At 42.4% G+C, this 25,475-nt stretch overlaps 2 protein-coding genes across 2 annotated transcripts; one reads left to right on the top strand and one right to left on the bottom strand.

Annotated features, from left to right (window-relative positions):
• The first annotated feature begins 6,357 nt into the window (after window positions 1-6,357).
• Window positions 6,358-10,789, top strand: LOC143424865 (uncharacterized). Its single transcript, XM_076897223.1, has 6 exons — window positions 6,358-6,555; window positions 7,298-7,598; window positions 7,890-8,118; window positions 8,258-8,853; window positions 9,110-9,518; window positions 10,099-10,789. Exons 1-6 carry the CDS (start codon window positions 6,358-6,360, stop codon window positions 10,715-10,717), a joined length of 2,352 nt encoding a protein of 783 aa, XP_076753338.1. The 3' UTR covers window positions 10,718-10,789.
• A 3,040-nt stretch (window positions 10,790-13,829) lies between these two features.
• On the bottom strand, window positions 13,830-19,061 carry Wdp (Leucine rich repeat protein windpipe). The gene is made up of 2 exons (XM_076896652.1): window positions 19,013-19,061; window positions 13,830-16,003 (listed from the first exon to the last, which is right to left on the bottom strand). The coding sequence occupies exon 2, from the start codon at window positions 15,984-15,986 to the stop codon at window positions 13,917-13,919; it is 2,070 nt and encodes a 689-aa protein (XP_076752767.1). The 5' UTR covers window positions 15,987-16,003; window positions 19,013-19,061; the 3' UTR covers window positions 13,830-13,916.
• Between the last annotated feature and the right edge of the window lie 6,414 nt (window positions 19,062-25,475).

Genomic DNA, 25,475 nt, shown 5'->3' on the forward strand with positions numbered 1-25,475 from the left:
ATAAAAATTGCACCCTCGCGTAAGAGAATTTCTTCCCATCGCGCGTGCAACAGACTCTGTTCAAAGTCCGCGTTCCCTCGAATCTTAATTTCCACTCGCCTAGACGCGCTCCTTCCGCGGCTACGGCCTTTAATCGTCACCCGCTCGGGGGTTAGAGGGTGCGCGCGGAATTCGAATACGGATTTACATCGTCTGAGCGCGCGGCGGCGGGCTCGAAGGCGAGAACGAAGGACGCCACCCGGACGGCGATTAGACAATGCTACGGAGACGCGGAGGATGCCGAGGTTCGCGCGGATCCTTCTCTTTCGACGGCGGTTTGGGAGCACCGACAGATGTGCGCGGTATCACGGGCCAAACCGTATACTTTGCGGGCGCGCGTGCAGGAGCCGGGTTCGCGTACACACGCGCACCCCCTCACGGTGTGCGCGTTGCATCCCATCCTCGACTGGGGCTCCCGCAACCACGGTGTCTCTGATCTCGTTAAAGACGCACCGAACCACGAATAGCCGGCATCCATTCAAATATTAGCGAGAAATCTACCTACTCAACCTGGCTAGTTTCGTGGCGACGACGAATCGCGACGCAAGTCTCGCGTCTGTCGTTGGGATGGATGAATTTTTTCTCCGTTTAATTCGGAAAGTAGCGGCTTTGGTTGCGTGCAAGCTTTGTAGGCGATGAACAGGAGTTTTATTGGTGTTGGGTTCAAGTTTCGTGGGGTTTGGATCATTCGAGGGTGAGTTATGTGGATTAAAGCTGTTGGATCGGAAAAGAAGGATCGAATATGATCGAATAGCTGTTTCGAGAGAAATTTATTGTAACGTATCGATTGATGATAATTGTATATTAATTGAAGAAATAAAGTATTCTATTTATAAATAGATCAGTGCGTTATATAGTCTAGCGACTGTCTGATCGTGATCGGTACACTCTACTTATCTCTCGAACAAGTAGTCAAGCGACATTCAAATTATCTACTTCTTTATTGTTTCATATCGTTATAATACTTTCGATTGTGGATTCAATACGCTTGAATTTTGCAAGAGAAATAATTTTCTTAACCAAAATGTTACATTAATTACCAAATAAATATTTCAAATCTAGCCAGTCAGAAAATCGCGAACCAAAAATTTCAGTAAAACTAGTTAAATTGGAAAAACTATGAAATATGAGAAAAAAGAAAGCAACCCCAAATTTAGGGGATGAAGAGAGAGATCCAAAGGACAAAGCCGAGTAGTAGATGTACAGAATCGTGCGTCGTGTAGATCCGTGCACGGTCGTCGATGCGGAAAGGCCACGACAAACCTTTGGATTTAATTCGGATACATGCCACAGCAATTACGGGTGCACGTTTCGAAGGACGTCTTCTTTCACGTGACCCCTTACAAGGCATAATAGGTGGTGGGGAAGGGTCGCCAGGAGGAGCGGAGTTTTGGCTTTGTACAAACTCGCGGTGGCGTTGAAGCCGACAAAAGATAAGCCGTTATTTATAACCGAGCTTAAGAGCCGCCGCTGGGCGGGGGTTGGTTCAGGGAAAATAAAATCACTTCGGAATCTCGCGGCTCGTGTCTGTAATAACCTCCACCCCCTCGCGCGCGAGTATCTCGTCCCGGCACTGTTGTCGAACGATAACGAACGATCGACTCGATTCCCTAATTATCTTATTTATTTATCAACGTCCACGTAATTCCGTGTATGCAAAAAGGCAATTGGTTGCGACAATGATCGTGTGTTTGTCTTTTAAATTATTACGTGAGGAGGTTCTATGTGTGAGGTACGTAAATTTTATATTAATTGACAGGTAGAATTGAAGTAATATGATAATGTGTTATCGTATATATTTTACAATTGATAAAGCTATGTACTGTTAAATGATGATACAGAAAGTATCGATTTTCTTAATAGGTTGAAAATGTTCGTGCACTTAAAAAATGCAGAAATTTGCGATATATTCACAGGTAATAATATTCAGAGTGTAGTGCAAAAGCCTAGACTCTACTATTCCAAATGTATTTATAAGAATATTAATTTGATAAGGAAGGAATGCCACATCGATACAAGAACAATAACAACCAACTTGACACTTACAACTATCAATCAAATTAATCACCCAATACCTCACAGAAATGTGTCATCCGTTTCATCAACCTTACACAGTCATCGCTATCGTATCCCTGATAAATCATTAATCAACTCAATAAAACCGATTCGAAAAGCGTTCGATCGAAGCGTTCCCACGATTCCCATCCATCGATTACCTCCCCAAAGAAGCAGCAACAAATTTACACGCTCAAACTTCTTTCAAAATCAGTTGAAAGCAACGAGGAAGCATCGTTCGAGCCAGCCATCTATAGACAAGTAAACAAAATTACACGCTCAAACTTCTTTCAAAATCAGTTGAAAGCAACGAGTAAGCATCGCGCGAGCCTGGCATCTATGGACAAATAAACAAAATTACACAAATCAAACTTCTTTCAAAATCAGTTGAAAGCAACGAGGAAGCATTGCGCGAGCCAGCCATCTATAGACAAATAATAACGAAATTGCGGTATAATCTCGCGGCAGTGTTTCCAATTAAACGGTCCCCGCGAAACGGTGGCCCCGGCGGAATCCAGAACCGCTTTGCACCCCCCGACAGACGGGGGAGGGTTGCTACCGTGTGCAAACGACGCCGCTGCAGAACTCGTCCGCGTTTTATTTCCGCGGAGCCTACTGGAGCGTAACCTGAAGATCCGAGCGGAGACGACGGAGCAGATATCTAAAGATTCGTCTTCGATGGCTCGCGTAGCTGGGTCGCCGGGGGATGGTCGGGGTGTTCGAGGAGCCCGCGCGGGGTATGGGAAGGTGGCTGCTGGAACCCCTTTGGGGGTGGTTGGGAGAGAGGTGGGTGACTGTGGAGGCGGTTGGGGGCGTCACGAGCGATGGTGGTAGCCAGTGGTGAGGGTAAAATGGAGGGGGTCGGTGCAGGGGTCGAAGCTTCCAGTCTGCAGAGGGTGCACACCCCCACCCGGTATGGGCGGGTGGTACCCTGTTCTCGAACTGATCAATACCTGAAACACCGCGAGGTATCGTACCGCTATTTCCGGTGTCTCAACGTGGCCGGAAATGAAGGCGTTAAAAATATATAGTGAGATGTATATATATATAGATATGTATATGTATATGTACATACGCGTGTAGATGTCTGTATGTTGTGTGTGCGTGTACATGGGTGGGTACGTAGACATACAGGACCGGAGTCTACCAGATAGTGCCCGGTATTATATCTTCTCCAGCTACTGTATTTAGTATAGGTGGCCTCGATAGCGAGTTCGCGGGATGAATTTTTGTTCCCTGAATGGGCAATACCTTTCGCGATAATGGAGCCACGGTTTTGTCGGGATGACGCGCGGGATACATTCACCGGGAACTAGTTTCTGATACTAGCCCTTTCGAGTCGGTCAAACTGACGTCCCGAGGGCCAGGGATGAATTTACTATTGTGCTTGTGTTCGTGATATTTCTGGTTTTTTGGGAGATTACTTTGCACTCGACTCGAGGGTCCAAAGAGGATTAGTTACAACAGTGTAATTTTTGTATAAACTTCAAATATAGCAAATAAATATATTACTTCGATATTTTAGAACCTACTTTTCTCAATTTCGTCGTATATTAGTAGTATCCATTCCCAAAGCAACAATTTCAAATTAATAAAAAATACCGTCTCATCGAGAAACGTTAACGCACCCCGAATTGCTCGCAACTTACCCACTAATCGATTCCTAATTATCCCTAAATATTCCCTCGATACCAATTTCGGCGTTTACTTAAGCACCGTCCCAGTTTTACAGCACGGTAGGGCCATCAATCCTTTAATTGCAACGATTCCGCAGCGACGTCCACCGACTGTGTCTCGAAATCAGCAATGGGAAATCGATACAGGCCCTGATAATCAAACCCGCACAGAAACCCTTGAACAACCGCGGTCGTGATGCAAAGTACTCGTCGCTCGATAACCCGATATTCAACTTCTGTCGCGTCGCGAATGCACGCCGCAGCGTATCGACGAAGCAACGTTCGAACAGAGGATAATTAAGAACGCATCGCGTTACGTGTGCGACGTCGACGAGGCCCTCCGCCTCGCGAGAACCAGGACGAAGACAGGTGCGTGGGGGTGAAAAATAAGGTAACGAGCGATCCTCGTCCTCCTGGAGGGCGTGACCAGGCGTCTCGCGTGGTACTCCGGATTTGCAAAATCTCGGCGAAGGGGTTGGTTTAGCATCAACAGGTAGAAGCGGTGCGTCCTTGTCCCTACTGGATAAGCCGTCGGCTAAGCGCCGGCGCTGGCTAAACCGCTCGCACCCTCCCGAGGGTGTGACCCGCCATCCCCATTGGACCAACCGGACGTGTGAAAAAGAGAGAGAGACGCAGTCCTGCGCGGATAATGCCTTTTTTCAAATCCGTCCACGGCAAGGGTTCACCCCTTTATCGCGGTTCGCCGATAACGAAATGTATTCTTATCGTGCGCGTTGATTCACGAGGCTAGAATATCTTGCGCGTAATGAACGATACCCTGAATGACTTTTGAGAATATTTCCATTGTGTAAAGTCATCGAGTATGATTTGTTTCTCCAGCTATTGTTGGTATTCTTAATCAATTTTGCAGCAGTTGAAATAATCTTCGACTGATTGTTTTTTAATTGCCAAACGGAATTTCGTTTGTCTATTATTTTTTAATGATAATAGTTTGTACATTTTTATTGAAACGATGTTAGTCTAGACGGAATTCTATAGGGTGAATCATATTTATTTCTTATCGGATGGATCGCGATAGAGGAAATTCTAATATAAATCGGTCGTTGTGAAATACTTTTTCTTACGTTTCACCGATATATTAGTTTGTGCTTTAAAAGAAAAGTTTTAAAATTAAAGAAATTAAATATATAATTGCGAATGGGAAGCGATAAGAGAAAAGGGGAAGATTCGACAGCGTTTGGTGTCTGTTAAATATATTACGACGTCGCATCCGGTTGATCGCACGCTTGTTATTGTTCGTCGACGTGGTTTATCGACATAATTCCGTGGTACGGCTTGTCCGCCCTTTTGGATCGAAGGAACGATAAAAAAAGGTTGTAATACAGCGACAGCAGTTGGGGAAAGGGGAAAATATCCGCATGGGTCAGCCAAGAGCGACTTAGACCGCGGAGATGGCCGCCTCAATATCGGCTTTTCGGATACTTGAGGTACTTATCTAATGTCTTGTATTTTCCACTGGGCTGCCCATTCAAATTTCAATTCGCTGAACGTTTCAACGAGAGACCGTGCCGTTTCTTCGTTACGAACTTACCACAGATTGCTCCTCCGTAACATAATAACGCAATTTGCAAAGTATTTTCGTTATAGCTTCTCAAATCGCGTACGATCGTCATTAATTGCTCGCTGCTTTGCAATGTATATATGGCATGGAAAATTTATAATATTGCAGTAGAAACACATCGAGTTCTGTCGAGAAAATATGCGCACCGAAAATGAGCAATTATATGTCCACAACAAAGTTAGAAACGCGACTGGATACTGCACGCTCGTTATCACTCTACAAATATTGACACTCCCTACAATTTTTGAAATATGACACACTTTCTATACCAATATTTCCCGTGCGCATCGTTCTCCTATCTGTATGAAATCTTTTCAAAGTATCCACACATCAACCATTATCCAACCCCAATTATTAACCATCCATTAAATCCTCCAACCTCTACCTCACGCATACAACAACAAGAATCGTCATTCTAAAATTTCTCAGCTAATTATCCAACAAACCCCATACATCTCCCCATACATCTAATTAAACATACGAATAAAACTACCTGATCAACAACCAATCAACAATCCGCTCTTGCCAAGAACGAAACAACTTACGTTACATGCGCCCCATTATTCATCGTGGCCCTTGGAATCTGACGAATCTGATTGTGGCCAAATTTGTCGTCCATTGATCCTCAACTCTTCGCAAGGTGCACGATCGTGCCCGTTCAATTTTTCCCCGCTATCTACCTGGAAATAATGCTCCCGACGCGCAGTCGTGCGCGGCGGGTTATCTCGCGGAGATATCGCCGCGGTCGTATCCCGCGTTACTTATCAAAGATAAGTGCGCTCAGTAGTTTTCGGGACCGTCCCCGTGCAGCGTTCGCCCGGCGAGGATCATCGATCAGAGGACCCAAACTCGTGTGCCCCGCTGAAAGAGTTGGAAGTAACGGGTCGAGGGATGAACAGTGGCGGGCGGACGGGCCACCGGCTGATCGCGCTACGCGTTTTCCGCCCAGTGAAAATGTGAACGTCGAAACGGCGGCGTGGCAGAGACGCGATAACAGCGACGAACATGAAGGGCCGTGTAACGACGCCTCGTGGTGCTTGGCTCTCATTGTTGGCCGCGTACCTAGCGGCTTTCTTGGCCACGGTGTGCGAGGGCGGCTGCCCAACGGGGTGCGAGTGCCACTTCGACGAACAACCGAGGTCTGTCACGTGCACGAATCTGGACTTGGACGTGTTCCCCGAAATATATAATATTAGCGGCCTGGTGAGTGGTCTCTCTCTCTCTCTCCCTCTCTCTCTCTCTCTTTATCTTTATATGGTTGTCTTTATCCGTCTAAGGGGGATCGAGAATCGATAATGAATAATTGTACTTCACGGTGCTGCCGAAGCTAATGGCGGTGTGTCACGGACGGTGCACTTTATCGCGTTGATCGTCGAGAACGCAGCTAGGAATGAGTCACTTGTTGAAACTGCTGGAGCTGATCGAAACAGCGTTTTGATAGATAATAGTTTGTAGAGCGAGCGTTTGCGGGATTTAAAGGGTGTTTTGGGCGGGACGTTTTTTAAGGGAATTTTTATTTAATGGTTCAGTCGAAGACTGGAGGCATGGTATTGAGCTGTATGCTGTGTTAGCGGGTCGTCGATGGATCCTATCGATAATTTTTATATTTGCTTTTATGGTCGGTTAAAAATTGTTTTATGTACACTGGTTTTCTGTCATAGATCAGTCATAGATCAGTTTCACGTGGTAAAGTGTATCGTTACGTGTTACTCATATTTTGAAAGAATTATGAGAGAAAGTTCTACTAGCTTGAAGTTGCATCCACCCTCTATCGATCCTCTGTATAGATCATCGAATAGTAAGCTGGATTAAATTCGAAAAATTTGAATCGTAAACGAAATTACTCAGAAACAAAACTTTTTGTAACGAATTAAGTTTGCAAGATCATCGTAAAGCGAACAAAATACCATAAGAGGATGGTAATCACGTCTTAATCGTATTTCAGGTGGAGCATTTAAATTTATGTAACAATCAGCTGACGAACCTCACCGATGACATTAATCGGCTGACGGAATTGCAATTCCTGAATTTAACAAGGAACAAATTAAGCTCGCTACCGAACGATTTTTCGTTGGAAAACCTGCGAAGATTGGACCTCAGCGGCAACAAGATACTTAATGTCGTTGATATTAACTCCGTAGAACAATTGCCAAAGTTAAAGATCCTGCATTTATCCAGAAACCCACTGAACAGTTTGGAAGGATTAATAAGCGACACTCTTGAGGCTGTGGATGCTAGTTATTGCGGTATAGTAACGTTTTACCCACATTTATTCTTATTGCGTCCACCATTTTGAAATACTTATCGTTTAAATATTTTTCTCGGATATAAATCCTCGAAATTTTTCAAATAACATTGAAAAGTACAAAATCTGCCCTCCGTATGCTTTAAAAGATCTTCTTTAGTATTACTAAGACTTTAGAAACAGTCTAACCTGTTTCTTTTAATCGTAAATTTCTCATTGGAGTTTGCAATTGGAATTTTTAGAAGCAAAGATTATAATTAATTTATTAAAGATGTGTTTCTCAATTCTGCAGAGATACGAGAGCTTAGTAACACATCTCTGGACGGTCTGCCAAAATTGTTGATGCTCAGTTTGGCGGGTAATCCATTGCAAGTAATTCATAAACCGTGGAGTCCAAATCTAAGGTGGCTCGACATGTCTGATTGCACTCTGAACTTTTTAACCCCTGACACCTTCAGTGGATTTCCAGAGCTTAAGGATCTAAAGATGTCGAACAACCCTATGTTAGTCTACAGCACGAGGCAAGCAAGTGACACTCTAAACTGAAACCATTTCCTACGAAATCTTGAAATTATCACTCTAACGAAAAACATTGAAACGTTTAAATGCGAAGAAAATAGTTCTGCGCCCAGATTATACTTTGCAACGTTTCGCTCTCAGGTATTCAACGTTGATGCACCTAAAATTGAGGACACTGGACGTATCGAAATGCAACTTGGACAGACCAGGCCTCCACGGATTTCCCTCGTTGACGTCCGCCCGTCTGTCCCGCAATTCGATTCGCATACTGCCTGATCGGATCTTCGCGAAGAATCGTGAGCTCGGCTTCCTCTACCTGGACGGGAACGACATCGAAGTGCTGAGCGCGAACGCGTTCGAGGGCCTCGTCAGGCTGCAGGTGTTGGACCTGTCGGATAACAAGCTGGAGGCGATCAACCCGTTGGGGTTCCACGAGAACGTGGAACTGAAGCTACTCAATTTGTCGCACAACATGCTGGACGACTTGCCGAGTCTGACGACCGCGGTGATCACGCTGGACGTGTCGTTCAACATGATCAGTAATCTGAACGGGGACTTCCTGGCGAACATGCCGAGCATAAGGAGCGTCATTCTCAGCGACAATCGGCTGCTGAGCATACCGTCTGGACTGAAGTCGACCACTCTGAAGAATTTCGATTTACGGAGGAACCGGATCGGCGACGTGCGCAACGACACATTCCTACGACTGCCTCAACTCCGGAGGATCGATTTATCAGGTTCGATCGTTGGCATACAAACATAAATCTCATTCTTTTTTTCTATCAACCTACATGGAGAACTGAAGATATTAGATATAGGAGAATTGTATGCGAAATTTGTTAGATTGATATTCATTTTATTATGTTGAAGAGGAAATGAAAATGTGCGATCACGTGTAAAGTTTTCAGGGTGTTTGAAATCAAGCGTTCAATTAGGTTAGCTTATAGAATTACATATTAGCGTCTGTCTAATATTGGTTTCGATCATTTTCAGGGAACCGATTGACGGAGGCTATAGATCCCCTAATCTTCAGGAACAATCCGGAGTTGAATACCATTAAATTGGGGGACAATCCGTGGCGTTGCGATTGCAACGAATTGTATATTATGCACATTTACTTGACCGAATCACCGGCGAAAACTTCGCACAGCAGTTTGATCTGCCAAACGCCGATGAACGTGTCTGGTTATACGTGGGAAACCGCGTGCTCCGACGTGTGGAACCAGCCGTTGCATATCAACAAGGACAGAACCTGGGCGATCGTGATGATCATCGTCCTCACGAGCTTTGTTCTCTTCGGGAGTTTCGTTTCTATTCGACACATGATGAAGATGAAACGGAGAGCTTTCGAGCAAAGACAGCAAATAGAGAGCTCGGCGTTGTTGAGGCACAGAAGGTATAAGTATAACCGTACATTTGAGAATAAGAGAATTAACTAGACTACTTGAGAGCGAGTTGAGTAAGCATGTATATCGAAGAACAATTCTTTTTAAATCAATCGAGAGTACTTCCCTAAGGGTAAAACAGTTGCTAGGCGGTTCTCTGTTAAAATTCTAAGAGGATAGAAGGAAATGATAAATGTGCAAATACTGTAGAACAATAATATCTATAATAACGACAAATGCAACGTGCAAACTTATATAAAACTTACGTAAGCAAATTTGCGAATTCCAATATTATCTACAGAGGTTCATATAGAAATCCATTTTATCAAGACAACATTACATAGCTGCGTTTCAAAAAAGTGACAAATTTAAACAATTCTTCACGAATTTGTATAAAAATTTCTACTAAAGAAAACTCGAATTACTACAGAAGTTAATCGTAGAAATTCTAGTATCGCAACAAACCTTTAAACTTAATTGTACGTTTCAAAACACATGAAATTCCTTCTACTAACTTAATAACGTACAACCAACTACGTTCACGAACAAAAATCGTTCGTACAAGAAATAAACCACCACCAATTGAATATCCAACAGGATCCACGTGGTGCCGGAAGAACAACCGCGAGTGGAACGTCCGCCAGAGCCACGAATCCACCCGCTCGAGTTAGTAGGACCACCCAGTTACGAGGAAGCGATACAGATGCCAAGACTGGCTCGGTCCTTGGACAATCTGGACGAGATCTCGGTGGACACAACACCAGTACGAGTGTTGGGCTCAGCGGATAACCTGAGGACCAAGCAGAGGAGAACGAGGAGGCCGAAGAAGAGAGTTCAGAGCGAGGACGATCTGCTCAGAAGGGAAGACCGACGACGAGAGAGGCTGCGAAGGGAGAGGAACGTCTCGGTCGGTAGCAACGCGACCGACTTACCGCAGGGCCAAAGAAACGCGAGGTCTGCCGCAGCGCGCAGGCTCAGAAGGCACAGTATGATGAGCGATTCCGTGGATTCGTCTGGCGGGAGAATTCAACCGAGGCCACAGACACCCAGCGCGAAGAAAAGGAAGCGACGGTACACGGTTTACGACGGGCACTCGACAGACGACGAAGATTCGGACGTCCAACCGGTCGGTTCGAGTAGATCGATCGTGATCAGAGAACTTCGACGGGAGCCAAAGGGCGGTTACAGAGAATCAGCGACGGAGAGGGACTCCTGATCGTTTATTGATTGGTGCTTTTTAATGGAACGTTGCGACGCTTTGATATTTCTAACGAATCGGTTCTTTTTTAATGATCGCGGTCAATGTTTGCACTACCACCGAGAGATATTAGTTAGAATCGCCCTGGTAATTAAGTAGCGCCTCAATGACACTCGCTTATTGTTCCTTTGAACGATCAAATGTTTTTCAATACTGCTGTTAAAATTAATGAATAAAGATAATGTATGTAATTGATTATATGATGCGAGTTATTAGATCATTGTTAGTATAAAGTATTTTTTAATATCGAGGTTACCTGATGGATACCTGTTTCACACCTACCTTTTTGTTATGCGCAGATATTTAAGGAATTTGTAGAAAGTAAGTTGGAGTTATTTAAGAGTATTGTTTGAAGGGAACGAAGTGTGAAATGTGATATAGACAGTGTTTGAAAGATCATTCGAAATGGTGATGCAAAGTGTGTTGATTAACTATATTTACAAATATAATATTTATTATATAATTAACTCCTATAAAATAAATTAATAAGCTTCATGTAATATCTCATCGAATGTAATTCTTTTACAATTTTAATCGGAAGTTTGCGAAAATTTTTTAAATTTGTCGATCTTCCTGCTTAAATATTTCATTTAGTGACTAGTAAGTCACTGAAAAATTATTTTTTTATTTTATTTCTGAATAATGATGAACGAATTAATTAAAGTTTATATTCCTCTATAAAGAAAAAAAGTAAAATATCCTATTAAACAAATTTTCTAAGCTAAAATATTAACTTTAAACGTACACGAAACAGAATAACACAGTGATTAAGTACAAATCAAATAATTAACTAGACTTTAACGCACGAAATTATGAAAATATATTAATTCAAAAGATCATAGATATACAAATAAAAATTATAATTTTCTTTTTAAAAAGAAGGAACTTGCTGCTAAATAGAAATCATATACAGAACAGAAAACTAAATGGTAAATTAAATTAGTAAAAAAATTATTTTTATTCAAACATAGCACAATTTCACACTTGTCACGCATTCACATTGAGAAGTGATACGTCTGCGACACTATGCGTCTAAGAATTAGATTCATCTTGGCACAGTAAATAATGATTTCAACGATTCAACGTATCATTTATGCGTATCTGTATAAATGCACAAATTCATACATACGACACATTTTAATTCTATTGTGCGTCTGGTGATTAGTTATACTACTATCACATATTAAAATTATACATCTCCATTCTCACTTTTTAATTCTATTTTTATTACTCTTATAATATGATAAGTTCTATATGTGTGTTTATTATATATATATAAAATATATTTTAAAATAAATATATATATATATTATTTTTTCCTCACATCTTCAACTGACGTGCAATTAATTGAAAATTTTAACAGGTTTCGTTAAATATTGTAGTAACCAAACGTGCGTTTTATAAATATTAATAGTTTATTTCGCATCCATTGTTAGAACTATAAACGCTTGAAAAATATATCGATATGATTGTTTCAACTGTTCGCTATCGTATAATTTCACATCTAATCGTACGAGTCTAATATTTAATAAATGTTTCAACGGGAAGAACTTATTCTATTTAGTAAACGAAGTAAGATGGCGACGACAGTAACGGTGACGCGTCGATTATATCACGAAGGATCAAAGTTTACCCCTTATTAGCGTTTCAGTGCTAATCACAGTATCAATGAGAGAGTTTTCTCTTTGTTACAAGTTGAAACTGAACGCTTGTACGAAGTCTAAACCGCTTCATATTTTTACGAACGATCCCAGTGTACGTCTATGCCGCGACAATACAAGGACTCATGCGTCTTCTTTGGAAGAATATTCTTTTGCGACAGGTTTCGCGTTGTTTTCCTTAATAAACGTTCGACAAAAACCGCAAAGAAATTTGGTCTCGATGAATTGAGGAACGATAGAAATTATTTATGACAAGATTCAGATGAATGAGTTTTAGAGAACAATCTTTAAAGACATTCGTCTTTAGAAATTAATATAATTTATTTATTTTCAATCCGTTGTAATAGTTGTTTAATGTTTTTCGAATTTAACGACAATTATTAAATTGCAGAATTTTGGGAAGATATTTAAACGGTGGTTTAGAAATTCCTAAGAAATGCAAACGATAAGTTTCTTGCGTACTTGAATACAGGATATTTGGCATTTTATAGTTAAAAGGGATTTCAAATACACTGCTTATGTCACTACTTATAAATTACGTTTAAAATTACGTTCATTTTATATCGCCTTGTCTCATGGCGATAATTCGTTCAGTATCATCCGTTCGATGATAACAATTATTAGAAAGAATGATACGATTAATCTGGAATGATTATTATAAATACACATATGATATAGATTTTGTATAAATTAATTTTTTAATCGTTAAGTGTTAAGTTCCGCGGTTGTCGAATTCTTTTTCTCGCGGAAAATTATTTAATATCACGAAATAAAATATTCCTTTGCTATCAGCACATTATAGTACGTCTCAAGAACAATTCAGTAACATCTGCATAATATTCCATTAAAAAAAAAAAAAGGATTGCCTCTTTAAAATATCGTAGATATATACGTGTCCATGTATATATTGGTTATGAAAAATTTCGTCATTAAAACAGATTTAATATTACGTGGAAATGATAATGGTATATCTCGAGTTCAAAGAATTCTAATGGAACTTATTATTACCAAATTTGAATGAAGTTCACACGAGCAGGGAAGACCCTTAAGAGAACTGACTAGTGTGCTAATATTGCAATACAGGTATACAAAATGTATCAAATATTTTCCACCCATAAACGTTATACAATTAACTGAACTTTTACGTATACGTCCATCATCAGCAAATACATATGTACAAACAATCTCGGTCCACGGAATCGCTCATCCCAGCTATCCTTGACTCGAACGAACCGTCGAGGCCCGAGCCTTCGCTACGGACAACCTGCCTCACACGTGGAACACAAACGAAAGAGTAAAAAAAAATCCATCGCGACCAAGGACCATCAGCCATAGATTTAGGAACACTGGCGGCATTACGAATCCTATTAATCGGAACACACTGACACACACCTATCTCTCCTCGACATTTTTCTCCTTTACCCCCTCCCTTTTTTTATCCAACCTCCGCGTTCGAATTCTTCGTCTCATCCAATTCGATTCCCCTCCTCTCAACCTCATGGCGTTTTGACTAGATTCTCGCCAGCCATCGTTCTCGTGATGAGTATAGGCGTTTTTGGCACGCTGTCAGGGTTCTCTTGCAAGGTGATCTTAACCCTTTGAGCACCTGGACTCAAGGGCGGTACGTTCACGTCTGATAATCGGCCAATCGAGCTACTGTTAACCGCTTGATCCATCGAACCAGACCTTACGGACAGCGAGTCGTCCTTCAGGGAACTTCCATCGTGCTCAGCTTCCCTGGTTCGTGAATCTCCCTGCGGACTAACCGTTCGCGGTGGTTTCACTGGCTCTGAACGATCAGAAGTGCCGTTCGGGAATTTCGGTACGTCCGCTATCACCTGTCGATCGTTCGACATCTTCAGCTCATCATGGTCCGTCACGTCTTCAACTAGAGGGACGCTCTCCACGTTCCCATTCGAGGCGATCTTCGGCTGCGTCGAGTTACCCGTGTCCAACAGTGCCTTCTGCATGTCCTTCAACTCTGTACCGCTCTCAACGTCCCCGCGTTTTCTACCCTTCCTGCAGAAGTCACCCTTGTAGGCAGCGAAACCTATCAAGCTGGCCAGGATCGCCAATAAAGCTACAAGCACCACGTACGATCCCATTCCTTTCTTCGATTGCTTAGCCGGGGACGTGTTGCTTAAATCGTCGGCCGCGGTTTCCTCGTCTGCCTTGACCTTGCCAGATTTCGTCAGGTCGTGCAACTTGTTGTCTACCAGCTCGACTGCGTCCGTGGTAGTCGTCGTAGTGGTAACAGCTACGTTATTGATCGCGGCCTCCATTTCACCCTCGATCTTCCTAGGCGCGAACACTTCTTCCTTCTCTTCTTTGTCCTTGGACGCAATAATGAACTGCTCCTCTTCTAGGTCGGCGTCCACCGTGGCGGTCGAAGTTTCCGTGGTGGTCGGTCTGAACACGTTCAGAAGCAGATCAAATAGCCCGCCACTCGATGAAGAATCCTCCTTCTCGCTCGTCTGCACTACGTCGCCGATTTTATGCCAATCGCCGAAGACCACCTCTGAACCGGAGCCCTCGCCAGAGCCCTCGTCGCCGTCACCGGAACTCTCCACTGGGTTGAACAGAGCGTCCACGTACACTTTCTTCTTCTCAGTTGTGGCTGTGGTCGATGGCTCCTTTTTCTCTTCAGATTCGAAGAAGATCTCTTCGTCGTTATCGCTCGGTTTTTCGATCACCTTCGTCGCCTCGGTTGACGCGGGTGCCTCCGCGACGGTGCTGCTGGGTTTCTGCGACTCCGTCGGTTTCTCTTCGAGGATCGAAGCTACAGTGGTGGGTTCAGGCGCTTGTGGGAACGGCGTTTCGACTTCCGTTTCCTTGGGCTGTTCAGAGACGTTATTTACGGGGTCGGATATTTCCGCGCTGATCTCATCCTCTGGGAACGAGTTCCCGGAACCGTATTCCTCCATCGAATCGTTGCTTGGTTGGTCGTTTTGCATCTCGCGATCCTGTTCCTCGAGCTTGCAAACAATGTCCGTGTCCAGCTCCGACAGCAGTGCACCCCTCGTGTTCGCGGGACCATCGCAGATAGTCTCGTTCGAGATGTGCACGTGTCTCTGCGTGACCAGGTCCCTCGTCCTGAGCGTCGCGCAGTTGCATTGCAGAGGGTTCTTGTCGAGGTTCAGGTGACGAAGGGACTTCAGCGTCGCCAACACTGGCGGCAGCTGTTGGATCTTGTTCTTGCGGAGGTTCAGACTGTGCAAACGGTCGAGGCCGTTCAACGAGCCCAGCTCGAGATGCTTGATGTTATTCGCATCGAGATGCAGGTTCTTCAGATGCACCAATTTGTCGAACGTCCCTGGCTCTATGGTCTCGATGTGGCTCTTGGAAAGGTCCAAATACCGCAGGTTAGTCAATTCGTCGAAGAGACCCGGTCTGAGAACCGATTGCGACACGACTGTGGTCAGCTTCTCGAAACGCTGGCTGTCCCATCGCTTCGCGTCCTGCAGCTCCTGACAGTGCGCTACAACGTTTTTCTTCACGACGCAGGAGCCAGTGACCCAGCTTGAACAGATCAGGACGAGGAGCAACGGCAGCAGTGTTCTATGCATCTTTCGTACCGATTCACCTGGCAAAGAGAGAACGATTTGCGATTAGTTCGTTTGCATCGAACGAGTTGCCTGTTATCTTAAAGCCATCAACCTATTCGCTGTAAAAATCTTGCTGATTGCGTTGGTATTGCCATTTCTGGTTTCAGGTTTTCTCTAAGTTGCGTGCAAATGCATGAATCACGCGTGTACTCGTGGATGGCAGCGAATGGGTTAATGTCTATAATAATATTTCCGTGAAAAATGCGGTGTTACTTTCGATGAGATCTTTTATATTTAAATTAATTTCAAATTAAATAAATTATTATGCGTCATGTATTACCAGAAAGATCGTGGAATTAAGAATCTTAGTGTAAATTTAATATCTTTAATTGTGACGTATGATACATTAATGACTATTATGCTATTTATAAAGAAAACAGTGAAAGAATTAGTATTTTGAAAGGAAATGAGAAGTAACGAAATTTTCAACCAAAAATTTGTTAGTCTAAAATTTACACACGCGCGACATTCGAGGCCATGACGTCAATTGTTCGATACCTTAGCCGTTTTATCGATAGCCTAACGTGAACGATCGTAAATCATTACTGCAAGTGTGATTATCTCGATAATCGTTCTAAGTGCTTTATTAGATGGTATCGTTCATCTGGCGGGACCTTAGCGTGCAATTAACGACGAAAGGCAAAGTTTGTTAAATCTTTCTGAATCAGAGGTGAACGACTGTAGAATTGTAAATGCCTCGGATAAAGTTATATTCAATATGACATCGTCCATTGACATTTAATGGTCACGGTCCTCGTTATTTATAGACTTGTGCTATTGCAATCTAGTCGCGCATTGGATCCGTTCGCACGACAGAGCCAAATACCTTTGGAATTAATTCAACGAGGGTACGAAAACCGTGTTCGATGTTATTCTTCTTAAAACGTACGTTCGGATTCGCGTCCTTACGACTACTTGTTAATTTCTGGATTGCTTATACGTTGCGAAAGTTAAATAAAATACCCATGTTTCCACTCTCCTGGGGAAAACCAAAGGCCAGCCGGGTATACAAATATGGGAAATACACGATACACGCGATGGTGACTGTTCTTTCTGCCTTCGCTCCGTTTCTTCCGCTGAAGAAACGAAGAAACCTGTGCTTTTTGCGGTAACAACGTTAACATTGGTTCAGTAATGTATATTTTACAATAAAAATAAGGAACTCTATACGTTCCACTGTAAATGTACACTATCTCTTTCTGTGCTTTCTATAAAATTAATAGAAATTACATAACTACATTTTCTCGATATTATTAATAATTACCATGAAAGATTGTGAAGAGATTAGCATCCTCAGTGTCACGTCAAGTGCACTCGATACTTAACACTTTTCTTGTACCAGATAAAAAATTAAGAAACTCGAAGTTTCCCGTGACTAAGCTAAGCTAACTTTACTAAAATGTACACGAATGTTTCGCAAGAAATATTTCTCATACGATTACAGACGAGGCAAACATTTGGACCCGTTTCACAAACGAAACGCTCCATAGAAATATACATCCTCTAAATATAATACAACTCTACTTAACAACGTCAAAATCAACGAATTTCCGTTAAGCAGTTAGAGCCCAGGATACAGTTACTCAAACAAACTCTATTGTTAATATCAGAACGATGATACCAAGCCCCGAAATCTCGTCAAACATCAAACAGAATTAGTGAGCAGCCTTTCAAACAGTTCTATAAACAGACGAGGCGAAGAGGAGCGTCCATTACTTTCGGCGATGTTATTTGCATTATTTTGCATATGACCCGCGTTCTTGACGTCAATTACGTCACCACGATGATCTCCATACGCGCAAACATAGAAACCACGGTGTTCGCACGCGCAAAAAAAAAAAAAATAAGACACGGCCCCCTCGCGCAATCGTCGCTCGATAGGCGGCGAGGACTTCGCGAGGAACGCGCCAAGGCGTTGAACTTCTTTTCGCGATCGCGATCGAATTAGCCGGCCGACTTCGATCGCGGCCAATGCGCGCTGTTTGCGCCGGTTTGAAACCTCTTCGGCCGCCATTCACGCGATAACGAGAATGCCCTTTGCTATCGAGGCGATAATCCGTATAATTGATAGCATTGTTTAGAAGCATCGTTTATCCCTCGCGTGTTCTGCACAATGCTGGCATTAACGTAACCCCCTTCTAGCGACGTGGAATTGTTGTACGACTCGAAGGAATTAGTTTCTGAACTCGTTCGTTGAATCGCTCGCTAATAAACGGTGGATTCGAACGAAATTAAAGCCGTTGGAGCGAGGTTCTCTCTGAGGTTAACGCGTTGATGAAGAAGTGCCATTTTGCGTTCAGATTGACGGACAAACGGCTTCAATCTCGTACGTTCAATTTCAAATATAAGAATCCGATGTAGAGATTAACGAGAACTGTATTTTTATTTAATTAAACTTGAAGTTCAATAATGAAGAAACCTAGGATCAATCGCGAATGGACGTGACTAACTCAAATTGAGTTAACTTAGCTCAAATGAAATCCTCAAAAACTAATGAAAATATAGAAAATATAGAATTTATCGCAGTAAAGAGAAGAGAAGAACGTACACTTAGAACGTACCTTATCGCATGGACGTTATGCAGATGCATATAAGATCTAAAGTCTATCGAGCGACTTTATTTGGCGAGCGGTAATGTATAGACACAAATAAAAGGTAACAAGAATAGAACCGCATATAAGATGAAGTCTGCGGTTCCGATTGGGTAATTCCATCGATCTAAAGTCCAATCGACGCGTGTAAGTACAGCTCGGACAAGTTCTGCGCTTAATTTGCAACAGACGCAACGGTTAATAGGACTTAAGTAGGTACGCACTGCGCAAAGCAGTCTCAGAGCGTTTCTGTTGGGCCGCGTGGGTGGTGGTAGGTCATGGCCAACAGATTGGCCGGATTTTAATGTGCAACATCTGCGTTTCTTTCCCGTGACGTTTGTTACCGATTCGGTGAGGATCGTAGCGATCGATAATGTCTTCTGAAACGATACTCACGATTTATTCGATCAGACGTAGCCTCAGCAGCACCCAAATCTCGAAAGCATCTATAATTGAATAAAGAACACTGGAATAGAGTCGTTATTTGAGCCAAGCATGTGCAAATTGATTTCTAATTACAATACAATATTGTATCTAACGATTTGTTTGTATTTCGTAAGCGTGTGTGAAGATATTGATTTATTTTGTGTAACTTAAGGAATCGCTGATGGACAGAGTAATTGTACGGATGGTAAAGGAAAAATGTGCGATTTGAATTTGTTGGAGTCCGCGAAAGTTGCATTCCGTTGCTCCAATAACGTTTGCTTTCACTTTTTTCATCGCGTTGTCGTCTCTGTCCATGCATCAGAACGGAGCAAATTTAAAATCAGTTCGAAAATACAATTTGCAATTGATACGACATTATTCAAGAGATCATTTATATGCTAATAATATTTACTTATCACAATTAACAAAACGAATATTTCATAGCTTTTTGCTTCGATAATAAAAATAGAAGAAACAAAGTTGTAATTACAGTCGTTTAATGAGTGTGATTAAAAGGTAGATTGCAGTCTAACTAGTGCTCGTGCATTATTGCCACGGAATACATCGCAGGATAATAAAAATTGCATTTAAATAACGTGACGCGAAGAATCGCGCGTAAAATAACACGCAAGAGCGAGGGACAAAGTGTGATTTCAAATAAGAGAAGAATTCAAATTCGACCATGTAAACGCACGGGGACTCACGTAATACGTTGAAAAATCTGAGCGAATCTCATTAACGAAAGTCGAAGAAGCTGTTCGCTGGCATAGACCAACTGCTTTATACGGTACACATGAATTACGAGACGCGAGATTCCTAGAAAATAAATCTTTTAATTCGTGCTGTCCACCAAATTGATTGCACAAGAAACAGGTTCTCCAACGCTGTGAACCTTCGTACACGAAAATATTCGGTTCGTAGAAAAGCGACGACGGAAGAGCGACTAAAGAACAACTCTTTCAACGCGAAGTTACAAAAGACTATACACTATATTAATAATGATTCACATTTAAGAAAATACTTCAGGAATAAACAATTTTATATAATCGCACATGTCATAGGCTATTAAAGATAATTTCCATCTACACCGTTCTGTCCTCCATTAATTCCTGAAATGAAACCAAACAAAATCAATATCCTTGCACATTAATTATCCACCATTTCGAGTTGCAACGAAGCGTACAGAGCGGTCGAAGAAATGGCGGAGTAAAATGAAAAGCGTGACGTTGGACAGATCTGCGGGCGCAAAAAGCCTCGGATGTGAGATTAACTGGCTCACATACGCCCAGTAAAAGTTATTACGCGATAATTACGATCATCTAGCGGAGTAATAGCCACGGTTGCTCTTGCCTCGTCGTATTTTTACCTTCTTTTGTATTTCTCAATCTGGTTACTGTACGTTTTACCGGGGCTAACTGTTTTCCTCGAGTTCAAAGAGCATCGTCATTACGTTTGCAACCGCGTGTACGTGGCGCGCGAGTCGTCGGAATGGCTGCTGGTACATGGCGTAATCTCTCATTACGCGTGGATACGGGTACTTTCCTTTCTTTAATAAGTCCATGATGCATTTCGTTTCGTGTCCACGTCAGGTGACAAACGTGATGTCGCTTTTGGAGCGACGTACGAGGCCTCGCGAAGAGAACGTCGAATTAATGAGGCAAAAGAACAGACATTAATGGACGTCGCTTTGGGAAATTTATAACAGGTTGCGAGGCTGATCGTGCCTTTCAGAGAAGGAATTTAAATTGTCGCTACTTGGAAAATTTCGAGGGCCAAGGTTAAACTCGCCCAGTTTTGGGGGAAAAAATTTGATTACAGACTACTTTGCGAGCTATTTCATAAAACAAACATACTTTCTTCCTCTACATATGACAACATAAAGCGAAGAAGAAATACCAGTTTCGTCACTTTTTTTCAAAATTTAAAGGATAATACGAAACTCTTACAACTATCCAGAAAAGATATTTTTATTATCGTTTCGAAACTTAATAGAACTTCACGAAATATGCAAATTCTCAAGACCGAATCCATCGAATTTCGCAGAACTCATCTCCAATAAGGAAAAAGAAAATTCTAATCAACCTCTCACGAGACAAATGAAAGAGGCTAATACGTCTCGATGACGCAGGTTAATTCTATTAAGAAAAGGTAAAACGTCGAAATTGACGTCACAGGAATTTATAGGACAACGCGAGGTGCGTCACGTCACTCTGAGCTGGACGTCGACGCTGCTGCCTCTTCAGAAGTGTCCTTTGCTCCGCATTTGGCGCGGCTCGCTAAAAACAGGCCGGTCAAAGCCAAAGGAATCGCGGGCAAACGATCGATCCATCCTCGACCAGGTGACTACGGGAAGTGACAATAAACGAGCAGGAAATTCGAAGTTACAGGGAACATGGCAACGAGTATACACGCCCGCTTTGGTCATGCCTCGAGTTTTTGCCGGTTGCGCGGTTAACGGTACCTTCGCGGCCTCGTGGTCCAGTTCACCACGTGCTTCTAACAGAGTGGGCAATTCCAGAAGTCGCTTCAAGAGGTCGTGTACCTCTCGATACGAGGAAGACGAAAGTATCTGTGAAATCTCTATTCACCTCGACTTCCACTAAATCGCAGAGAGAAAAAGAAGAAACGATCGATCGTACAATTCGTCCAGTTTTTTTCTTCTTTCTCTCTCTCGATCGATCGATCGATAACGATCCGTTCGTATCGATAAGCGATGATTTTGGACGCGAGGAATATTCCGATACGATGAGATCGGTTTCTACTTTGAACTGTGACGCGGAGCAATTCGTTTCCAAAAAGTAATAAACAACGTACTAGAGTAAAGGTTCAACGGAAGAAAACGAAGAAGATAAATTTGATGTTCATTTTAATTTTGATGGATCGTGCGAATCGTTTATTTTTATGAATGTAAATTCAGAGGATCCTAATTTGCGTAATCAGAATATAATTAATTGTCTTAATTTATGATAATCTTGTTTAATTACGATGATAATTGATGATTACACGATATGAACAACGTCGTTCATCGTTCTGTTGAAATTAACACTTTTTGAATATTGAATGAAAATTTTTAAATACCAAGTAACCTTTTTAATAAAGAGATGTCGAGGCAATATCGGACTGTTTGCATAGCTTGAAGATCATCCGAACGAAGATAGAAACCATGGAAATTGAGTTGTGCTGTAGAGAAAGCCGGATATCTGACGTATCACTTGTGTCAACAAAACAGCAGAGCGTAAAGAGAATTTTACTCGTTAGAAATAGTTTTTACACTGATTTTTGGCCACCAGAAAAACGAATTCTCTCTATTCTATGAACTCTCTTTTACATCGCACTTAGATATTCCATGTCGCCAGGACGTGAGAGGAATTTAGTAAAAATGGCATACCCCAAGGTTAGATGAGAGAACAAGAGAACCGTCAAAATGCTGTACGCAAGCCACAGAATGCAATGTTACAATTTATTTTCCAGACGGATGCTGGCGAACAAGGATAAAATTACAAAGTCTAATGTCACGTATTGGCGACTATCTCTTATCACTGACAGACAGTGATACCCTGCCTGACCCGTCGATCCTACTTTGTTCAATTTTCCCTTCATTATTATTTCTCTGTGCTAGAAAACGCGCAGAAATTTAGTGATACAATTGAAAAAAAATTGTGCGTCCTTTGTACTCTGGTTATTCCTATTTTACGAGAACTTAGCCAACGACAGAAAACACGTATTATAAAACACGATTGATTAATTTACGATCAACAGCAATTACGACAACCATACACATTTAATTTCCATCTGTGCGGTATGATATGCAGTGTCATTGCAGATGATATAAGATAAATAAATTTGCAATAATACATTAACACTCTACTACATAGAATAATAACAATTATATCCTTAATTTTACCACAAATATTCTAAAAAAAATTCCTTTTCAATAATCTACTTTAATGCAAACATATTTCCCACTTTCTAATACAAATCTACAACTTGTTATCGCAAAACTGTACAATACTAAGAAAAGTTGAACTAATCGTTCCCACAGCCTGTGTATCCTCATTAAGTAGTTATAGCACTGGTTACCATTATTATCCTACGCTATTACCACTATTAAACAACAATCGTCGAAAATGAATGAATGCGCACGATTAACGCCAACGATCATAAATCCACGTGGATCGATGCATTCGATTAACGATTTCCGGCGTGTCGCGAGGCAGTGTCCGTTTAAAAGCGATACAGGGTGCACCCAAGGTGTTTCGCGGAAGCACGAAGACACGCGGCTGGTGCCCCGTTGCAGCCGCTTCGCGCAACAACCAGCCGACGCGGAGGGAAAAAACCGAGCAGAAGCGGAACCGAGGAAAAAGGAAAGCCGCGGCGCGCGCGCGGGAATGCTGGCAAGCCCCTAAGGGTTAAGAGACGGAAAGAGAGGCGAAGAGAGACACAGGCCACACAGGGAGAGTGTCTTAACCACACAGGTATCGGCGGTATCGATGGCAGCCGGTCGTGCGAAACGATTAGCAAACCGTAACGCACCAGAAATCAGGCTCGAACCCATACGTCAGGACAGGTCAATCAACTCGACGCGCATATCGATCGGCTAACGAGCTCGATCCACGATTCTTTCGAACGCTGTCCGCCCCTACGCGCGATTTGTCGCCACCGACGAATTCCTCTTCTCGTTCGGCGAGTATAACCTCGGGTTATAAAAAGTCGCCACGTTTTTTGCATCGAATGACGCGAAACGATGATTTGTTGCTCGTTTATATTTTATTCACAGGTAGGTATGTCGGAGAAAAAACGACGGTATGTTTTGTGCGACACGTTTGTCGTTTATGTAACCCGTAACATCGCCGTTTGACGCAATGCGTTAAAGGCTTCTGCTGTTTGTGATCATCGTCTGCTATGATTCCATCGCGTTTTAAGGCTTCTTTCGATTAGTCGAGTTACTTGAATCCGCGCGAGTTGAAGAGTTGGAGGAAGCAAATCGGCGTTGATCAGCGCGCGACTAAGATGGCGCCGTTTCTTTACTCGTTCTTTAAGGTTACGACCTTCGTGTTTCAGACACGGATACAAAATGGTGTTCAAGTCGGAATGTAATCGAAAGAACACGGATTTTACTCGATACTCGAGGAACGATCGAGCGATCGATGCGAACTGACGCGCTACCGTGAGTAATTCGAAGTTACTCGAGTTCGAACGACTTGACTAGTCGAGTAACTTGATTAACGAGGACTTCGAGTAGAACGAACGACAGCATTCGCATTGGTTAAGTGTTTTCGAGTCACTTGAATTTCGATTCGAACAACTCGAGCTAACCAGTGTTCCAGCGAAGAAAGTCTGCTCGTTAAGTAGCACAAGCCACTTTATGAGAATGCTTGATGGTGACTGTCCGTTTGTCAGCACGATAACTCGCAAAGCACTCGAGCTCTAGATTTTTACACTTGACAGAGGAATTCTTCGGATGAAACGTTTACGTGAGATTCAATTTGGGTCGAACCTTTCCACAAGATAAAGAAATACAGATACGAAGGTCGAGCGTAACAATTTTTTTTTTTATCTATCGATGAATCATTCAAAATTGTGCAATTCTTATATAAATTTCAAATCGTTCTCTCCTTTTCTCTGTCAATTTCTCCTTTACACGTTCCTGCGTCACTTTTTCACATTTATTACCCCTCCATTTATTATATTCATATTATTCATCGATATAAAATGTTCCTTATGGACTAACGTTAAAACGACAAAGAGAAAATAACAGAACAATGTTACAGAGAGAGGAACCAACTCGATGCCTGCAAATGAGTGAAAGTACCAAGAGTTAACACGTGATCCTAGGATCACGAACTATCGCAATAGTCGATTAACAGATCGTATCGATGATTGGTGAAACGGTTTTATCGCGAGTAATGAAATGGTGCCAAGGAACTGACCGCAGTGCGAAAATGAGCGAATTAAGGGGCCCAATCTCGTTGCGAAACCATTTGCATTCTTCGAACCTGACTAAAATTCGATGCAAAATGAAATAAATATCATATGAAATAAATCAAATAAATACAGAATTTTTCTATAATCACACACCGATAACTTCTCTGTTCGAGCTGAGATACATTCTCAGCAACCCAGCAAGACAAATCGCCATCAAAGAAAATGAACGAACCAACCAGACGTCCCTCGTGTCTTGTTCGAACTGTCGCGTAGCAATTGTCCGCATAAATTTCCCTCGCACACCGACTTAGGGGCGCGCAGAATGTAGTGGTTATTAATTTCACGATTATCATTTAGCTCTGACAACTTGTTTGTAATACAGTGAAAAAAATAGTCCCGTTATCGGGGACGCGAACTGGTTTTCTGTAATTAATGAAAGCACACCAGCGAGACTGTCGCTCGGCGAGGCTTGGGATCGTGCGACGACGATGACGTCCCGCGGTTACGC

The sequence above is a fragment of the Xylocopa sonorina genome, chromosome 6 (genome assembly GCF_050948175.1).
Source record: "Xylocopa sonorina isolate GNS202 chromosome 6, iyXylSono1_principal, whole genome shotgun sequence".
Taxonomy (NCBI): domain Eukaryota; kingdom Metazoa; phylum Arthropoda; class Insecta; order Hymenoptera; family Apidae; genus Xylocopa; species Xylocopa sonorina.

Bases quoted from the DNA above. Each gene is read 5' to 3' on its own strand.
- LOC143424865 (XM_076897223.1), top strand. From the start codon at position 6,358: ATGAAGGGCCGTGTAACGACGCCTCGTGGTGCTTGGCTCTCATTGTTG. The intron at 6,556-7,297 runs GTGAGTGGTCTC...ATCGTATTTCAG, and splicing joins TATATAATATTAGCGGCCTG to GTGGAGCATTTAAATTTATG. The intron at 8,854-9,109 runs GTTCGATCGTTG...GATCATTTTCAG, and splicing joins CCGGAGGATCGATTTATCAG to GGAACCGATTGACGGAGGCT.
- Wdp (XM_076896652.1), bottom strand. From the start codon at position 15,986: ATGCATAGAACACTGCTGCCGTTGCTCCTCGTCCTGATCTGTTCAAGC.